General features: G+C 37.7%; 1 protein-coding gene across 3 annotated transcripts in view; it reads right to left on the bottom strand.

Annotated features, from left to right (window-relative positions):
• The window catches only part of LOC145716273 (rho GTPase-activating protein 42-like), a 123659-nt gene extending 121717 nt beyond the window's left edge, over positions 1-1942 (bottom strand). For all 3 annotated transcript variants that reach the window (XM_081799063.1, XM_081799064.1, XM_081799062.1), the window contains exon 1: positions 1851-1942. In XM_081799063.1, the coding sequence (XP_081655189.1) occupies positions 1851-1938 (88 nt within the window). In that variant the 5' untranslated portion in view covers positions 1939-1942. The remainder of the gene's footprint in view (positions 1-1850) is intronic.
• Positions 1943-8161: the final 6219 nt, after the last annotated feature.

An 8161-nucleotide genomic window follows, 5' to 3' on the forward strand; every position in this document is an offset into this window, starting at 1 on the left:
AAAAAAAAAAAAAAAAAAGGACAGTTCTGGCCTCTGCCTTCTTGGAATTACAATTACATTACTAAGTGAATAAGTGAAAATAAATGCTCTTATGTAAGTATGTGGGTTTTAGTTTTTTTCTAAATAACAATGCTAATATGTTAGTATTTTAGTAATATTATGTAGGCTTTTTGGCCAGGTGTGTGTTACAAGGCCTTTGCTGGGGGCTAGCCATTTATGACACAAATGTCAAGAAGTGGCACACGAAAATGACGACTATAGTTTCAAGTGCCAGTGGTGCATCATCACTGAAGGTGCCCTTTCTCATACATCCTGTAAAGAGAAAGAGAAGTCATGCTGAGGAGGACCATGAGGCAGTCCTCATCCTTCTTTCTACATGGCTCAGTACTTTTCATTAGAGCACTGAGGGAGGAGGAGTCATTTATGATTTCAAGAGACCAGCTACCTCTACATTCCTCTGAGTAACTAACACTCCTAAAGGAGCAACCAAATAAAGTGACACCTGGCACAGCACCTCGGAAAGACTGCCACCTTGAACTCTGAATTCTGACAGTGATTTATCCAGAAGGAACTTTTGTGAACGTAAGCAAGCTAAAGCTACACAATGAATCAAACTCAGTCAGCTTATCTTTTCCTGGAGGCTTTCTTTGGTGGGGATAACACTGCCCTTTCCTTTCACAGCTAGGTTTGGGCTTGCTACTTAGTAGGTTTTCAAAATTAAAAATATACTGTTTAGGAATACATATATAACTGACAAAACTATAAAAGAAATAATAAAGGAAGAAGAGAAATGTGATTGTGGAGGGGCATATCAGGGATTATAAATCCTTACTACTCCAAGTGTGGTCCGTGGACCAGCAGTATCAACATGACCTCCAAAAGTCTGTTAGAAATGCAGAATCGCACACTCCACCTGAGACCTTCTGTATCAGAATCTGCATTTCATAAGATCTCCAGCTGTTATGTAATGTGTGTATACACATTAAACCTCTAGAGTCACTGTTCTAAACACTTGTAATATGCTATTTTTATACCTGGAAGATGAGTACCTTTAGTATTATCCTCCAAAATGTACATAGTCTATACAGTCTTCTGATGATGTGACATGTCTCTAATTCAGCCTACAAATGGGCCCACTGTCTACAAACTGTTAAGTAGTAACTGTTAAAATGTGGGGGAAAGGAATGCTACATGAATCTGATCTTCAAACAGTACAAATTCAGATACAGATAAAACTTCAGGGATCACATAACCCAACCTCTTTGCTTTATGGGAAATAAAACTATCTGAATCAGGAAGGGGCATGCCCCCCAGGGTCAGACTGCTGAATTACTAAAGCAAAGTTGGATCAGAGCTCAAGTCTCCTGATCCTCAATAATATTTTATATCCTATAATAACACTGGTTTAATACATCATGACTGAATTTTTCCTTTATAAACAAATACTCATGTTAAAAGAGAAATCAGTATTAAATTTTTAAAAAGTAAAATAATTCTGAAAACCAGTACCTTGTATATTTAATAGTAGATGCCCAATATGTATGTGAATGAATGATTCACTTTGAGGCAGAGACAAACATTGTTACCCAACTCTTCTTAAAGGGATGAGCTAAATTACAGAATGATTAATAAGTAATTTCCTTATGAAAAAAAAACAGAGTTCAATTTTTAGACAATTTATAATATAGCTCCTCTACAATAACCAAAAATCACCCTTATACTTTTATCAAAATCAGAATATTTTACATGTTTATTATTTGGGTATGTGAATCTGTTTGATTTCAGTGAAATCAGTATCTGAAGTAGGACTTTTAAAATTATGTAGAATATTAAAGAACAGTAATACTCACCAATACTAATTTCATCATCTGTTTCAGCATCACCAATACATTCAAACTGGAAATCTTGCAGTGACTGGGAAAATTTCTGTACTGCCATAGACAGATCTATAATTAAAAAGTTAAAAAAAAATCTAAGTTGAAGGTACCATGGAATATGAGATTTTCCATGTGCATTACTCTATAACTTCAATTTTAATACTTTATTTACCAGAAGCTTTTAAAATACCAGCTTGACAAATTTAAGCAGATTTTAAAGAGACTCCTAGAAGAAATATTTTAGGAAATGGATCTGCTCTGCTCACAGGGGATTTACCGTTTAAGAAAGTTTTGGTGCCAGTTGTGTATTATCTGGAAGCCAATTCCCAAAGCCTTTATCAAAAAACTACCATTCACTCCCCACAAATGGAGCATTTAGAAAGAAAGAAGGAAGGAAGGAAGGAAAGAAAGAAAGAAAAAGGAAGGAAGAAAGAAAGAAAGGATGGAAGGAAGGAAGAAAGAAGAAAGAAAGAAAAAAAGAAAGAAAGAAAGAAAGAAAGAAAGAAAGAAAAAGGAAGGAAGGAAAGAAGAAAGAAAGGATGGAAGGAAGGAAGGAAGGAAGAAAGAAAGGATGGAAGGAAGGAAGGAAGGAAGAAAGAAGAAAGAAAGAAAGAAAGAAAGAGAAAGAAAGAAAGAAAGAAAGAAAGAAAGAAAGAAAGAAAGAAAGAAAGAAAGAAAAGTCACTAAGGTTGCTGATGGAGTTGGGAGAAAGGGAGGGGAAAGCAGCCAATCTTTGATTAGAAAGAATCCCCAATGTACAGACTACAGAGCAGGTAAGGAATGTGTTTTGATCTCCTAAGGCCACCTAAAAGGCTGTTTACGAATAACCTCATGATTTATAGGGGACCTCAAGCTAAATATATTCTTCAATCCTGGCTTCAGTCTGAACAAAGTCCAGAGTGTGACTAAATCCAGAAGAATTCTTTATTCCTGGAGAAAATAAAGAAAAGCCCAGAATAATGAGAAGTAAATCCCTGGGATGCAGCCTAACAGAGTGATTAAGAATGCAATGTGAAGTCAGGCTGCCTGGGTGGAAATCCAAGTCCCCCCAGGTACTTGCTACGTGACCTTGGGCAAATTATTTAACTCCTCTGGGCCTTTTTTTCCTCATCTGTAAAGAGCGAATAACAATCGCATAACCACTTCACACAGTTGTTTTAAGGACTGAGTAAATTAATATTTGCAAAGGGTTTAGAACCAAGCCTGGCACTTAAAAAAAACTCTGTTTACGTTTTTTAAGTAAAATTATAAATCAATCTGATAGTGCAGCATCAGAGGCTTTAAAGATCCCACCTCTTGTAACTACTCTGATCATCCATACCAAACTTTCCACATAAGTCTGTGCCAGTAGCAAAACATATTTTTCTAGAATTCACTCTATAACTTCATTTAGTGGTATCTCCCATGAGTTCAAGTCCAATACCTGAACTCTTACATTTAATTCAAGCAATAGAACCCAAGAGAAGACTCTCTCCTTAACAATGTTTAGCCAGATTCCTCTGAGCCCTTACCTTGACTAGGCTTCTACCTTGGCTCCCAGTCCTCACTGGCCCTACATACTCCAGTTTTATCAAGAATCTTGCCAAGTCAGTTGATAGAGAATTCCCCACTTTGGATACAGGATCAAAATCTTCATCCCCTACCTTTGTCCTTGGCCTACCTTCAACAAGAATCCTCCTTCCTTTGATGTCTCCTACCAGTAATTTTCCATTCCAATCAAACATCCCCCTAACCCATATAGCTCCTTGGCTATAAATCCCCACTTGTTCTTGTTGCATTCAGGGTTGAGTATGATCTCTCTCCCCTATTGTGATAGATAATCTTGACACTTTTAGCAGTCTTTTTTTTTTTTTTTAGTTTTTTTATTTATTTGACAGAGAGACAGAGCACAAGAAGGCAGAGTAGCAGGTAGAAGGAGAGGGAGAAGCAGGCTCCCCGCTGAGCTAGGAGCCTGATGTGGGGCTCAATCCCAGGACCCTGGGATCATGACCTGAGCCGAAGGCAGTTGCTTTTAATCAACTGAGCCACCAAGGCACCCCTAGCAGTTTTGAATAAAGTCCTCCTTAACATTCTAACTGGTGTCAGAATAGTTCTTTCTTTAAGAGAACAGTTTGGCCCCATGCCTAGACATGACCCCAGGACTTACTGTGGTAACCCACCATTCATGAAACCCCAAGCACCTATCAAAGTTAAGTACTCATGAATGAATAGGTCTTCAAACACTCTTTTGTGCCATTGTGATCCAAAAAACTCAACACCACCCTGAACAAAGACAATTCTGAAGCTGACAGGCCTTAAGCTTCAGAGAGGGTTTTTTAAAAAAAATCAAAATATACACACAAGAGAAATTAAAAAAAAAAATTCTCTGGAAAGATGATGCTACTCGTAGACTACACCTCTTCCCACAAGAGGGCTAAAACTTTGGGCCAGCTGCATATTCTTCTTGAGAATTACTTTCAATTTAAGAGTCTTAGAAAGTTCTATCACCTTAAGAATGGCTCTCCATTGGGCTTTCAGAAAGAAAGATAAAGAAAGCCTTCTTAATGAATTATCAGTCAATGAGAAAACAAAGGCTTCATTAGAGCTAGACTTCACCAATTACCTTTGAGCCTTGGACAATCATTCATCCTCCCCAAAAACTATTTTTCTTATCTACACAAAAGAGAATTAATACTGATCTCAAGGGGTTGTTCTAAAGACTAAACGAAGTATGTGCCTGGTACATATTAGACAACTCAATAAATGGCATCAGTTATTATCATTCAAGTCCAACTTATAAAGGTGGGAAAGTTGACTGGCCTTCCAGACAGAAGGACACTATGCAAAAGTATGCATGTATCTGACAGTGCACAGGTAGAGAAATCTGGCTATGGGTAGAGAAATCATAACACCTACATAAAATGTTATGAGAAGACAAAGAAAGAGACTCCTGGGATAATTTTAAGTCAAGCTGTATGTGGGTACTCTCCCTGAGACGGGAATCACATTCCATTTAATGTCCCTTTATTTTTCTATGTACAATATAAACGCTTATGGTAAAATGGATTTGAAATCACAGATGCAATTCCTACAGCAGAGTTGAGATGGGGGATAGTGTATATGGATGAATCAGGATGCTTAAGAATTTTGTAAGAGACATTCTTCCTTCTCTCCCCTCCTCATCACTAGTTCCTGAGAGTTTCCCCTCAAACAAACACAATGAGCTATCTGGAAGCTTTGTCCTAGGGAACTCTAACACAGTATCCCCCAATCGAACATTTCTTCCTAAAATGCTCTTTGCTTCCCATGGCCTTGCTCCTTGACTAAGAAAGGTAAGCTGCTTTGTCGTTATGCAGACATCACAGTGGATGCACTATAAGAATTCCTGTTCCCAAACAAGAACCTAAAGCCCATTTTATAAGCTATTCTTGTCAATACAGCCAAGTGATTGAGAATGTGAGTTCTAGTGGCAGAGAAGCAGGGCTAACTTCCTGCCTCTACCAATCAGTGACATAACTGTGGGCAAGTTCCTTAACTTCTCTGTCTCAGCATCCTCATTTGTTGAGTGGAACAGAACCTGTCTCTCAGGATTGCTGTGAAGAGAAAGTGAGTTAAATATAGATGAAGAACTTAGAACAGTCTCTGGCACACAATTAAGCACTCAAAAGGTGTTGGCTATTTCCATGTTAAACATCTTAGAAAAGAAAAAAAAAAAAATTCAGGAACGAAGGTGGCAGCTGTTAGACCTTAGATAACCTTGGAAAATGCCCAAGAGAACCATCTGCTGTTGATAGTAGTTTCAAATTCTCTCTTGGTGCACTGCAATCAGGCCATGACAAAGACAACCTGATTATTCAGTATTTCTGTGTAAGAGATAGGTGTCTATTTCAACCCTGGAATGAAGAATGCACGCTCTCTCCATAGTCCTTTCAGAAGCATAACAAGGCAGAATTACATTTTAAAAACTTGGTTCTCAAGTAATTCAGATGATAATTCCAAAAATAATGAGAAGTTCGAAATATGACTTATTTTCAACTTCAAGTGTCTGGGTTCTTGACTTTCCTTTTATTTGTTCTCATTTTCTAAAAACCAAAGTATAATCAGGTCAGAAATATTATCAAGGTAAGGAACTTATGATATTTTCTGCCAAGAATATTGATCAATCTTCAAAATGAGGAATCCAGCTCACTCTCTTGGCTCTATCTTCCTCTGAACTAGAAAGCACAACACCTTTAACTGACTTGAAACCACATGAAAAACACTATTCCCTAATTGTCTAAAGTTTCTGAATAGTGGCCAGATGCACAATATAGAAGTACTCGTTCTAAAACCTTTTAAATAAAATTGATTCACATCTGACTATAAAACCTGATTTTAAAAATTCTACTGTTGAATTTTAAAGTGTCAAAATGTGTAATGATAAGAATCTGCATTTTCTCTTAAGTACAAAAGGGAAGATCAAGCATATAAACTATGACAAGCAGAGAGTTCTAGTTTAGGCAAGGGTGTCTCTTTCTCCCTATTTCTACCCAACTACTAGAACTTGAGAACAAACAAGAAAAAGATCCCAGTCAGAGCCACCTGGCCACATTCTAAGGTGAAGGTAGAGGAATAACATTTACCAGCAGGCAAGGTTGTACACATAAAGATGCCACAAATACTGCCCATACCACGTCTTTTCCACTTGCCTAACCTACAAGTTAAGCAAGGACATCTTCACGTATATTCACATTAAGTTGAAAGAAATTACACTGGGCTTTAATAGTCAGCAATGTTTCTATATCAGAGTTAACCTGTAGCGCCCATGATTAGATGACGCTAATGAAACACTAAAACTTCATTTCATTAGAGAAATAAAACACACTTAGTAAATAATTATAACTCTTCTTATACATTAAGAGCTACCTTTTACTTTAGAAGTGTTAATGGGATTATTTTTACAATGTTAGCTCGGAAGTGAGCTATATTTATGTCAGAGTCCACCGGTACAAGGCAGTTCTCTGAGATTAGATTTAAGACTCACAGGAACAGGGCGCCTGGGTGGCTCAGTTGGTTAAGCGACTGCCTTCGGCTCAGGTCATGATCCTGGAGTCCCTGGATCGAGTCCCGCATCGGGCTCCCTGCTCGGCAGAGAGTCTGCTTCTCCCTCTGGCCCTCCCCCATCTCATGTGCTCTCTCTCATTCTCTCTCTCTCAAATAAATAAATAAAATCTTTAAAAAAAAAAAAAAAAAGACTCACAGGAACAATATATCCCAGACGTATGTGTTGTAGAATTATCTTTACACTACCATGCAGAAGGCAGATAGTACAAAGCAATGGGAAAACAACGGTAAAAACAAGTTATATCCTTTCCTCCAAAAGGGCACAGTCCATAGGAGCATCAGGCATGTAAATAAATCCCATCATAGGTCAATTGATAAAGTCTCTTACAGAGGTTAATAACACCATCACTACAAGTAGTACTTACTATGTGCCTGATACTTTTCCAAGCACTTAATGTAAATTAAACCATTAATTCTCACAACAGTCACACAAAGCATATATCATCACTCTCATTTTACAGACGAAGAAACCAAGGCACAGGCAGGTTAAGTGGCTTCCCCAAGTTCGTACAAGCTAGTAAATAACAGAGCCAGATTTTCAACCCAGAGAGCTTGGAAGCAAGGGCAAAAATGAACTATTGGGACTTCATCCACTATAGATCAATTACTGAAAAGCTTATGGTACTGGGAACACACATGAGTATAACTGGAAGCCTTAATTTACTTAAAATCATACTGAACATTACACAGGAGAATGTGTTCAAAGAATTATCAAATAAGCCTGGGTTTTTAACACCTGCAGTTATGTTTCTAGTGTTTCTCAGAGCACTACAAATGTCAGACTGCTAGATGGAGAAAAGTCAGAGGAAAAAAACACTAGGTGTGGGAGAGTATTATAAAAACACAATGAGACCTTGTCAATAAAAATCATTTCTATGGCTCTTATTTGAAAAAGTTTTTAAATGCCCACTTTGTTATTTTCCAGTTTATATAAATGGGTAGAAAATACTGGTTGTCTAATATCAGCAATTAAAGAAAAGTCTTCATAAAGAAGGCCCAGGACAAAGCTTAGTAACAGTAATTGCTCAATATGTGTTATGTTGAGCTAAAGTGAAATTGAGTGACTTGCAGTAATGGGATCAAAGATCTTTCCTTGTGAGCCTTGAGAAATGCTGCCACGTAGCAACAGCCATGTTCACAGGAGATCACTGGAGACAAAAATCACCAAGGGGCAATGGGGTACTGATGCTGTTCTTCATCCC

This window comes from Leptonychotes weddellii, chromosome 11, assembly GCF_054177405.1.
Source record: "Leptonychotes weddellii isolate Sample4059 chromosome 11, ASM5417740v2, whole genome shotgun sequence".
NCBI classification, from domain to species: Eukaryota; Metazoa; Chordata; class Mammalia; order Carnivora; family Phocidae; genus Leptonychotes; species Leptonychotes weddellii.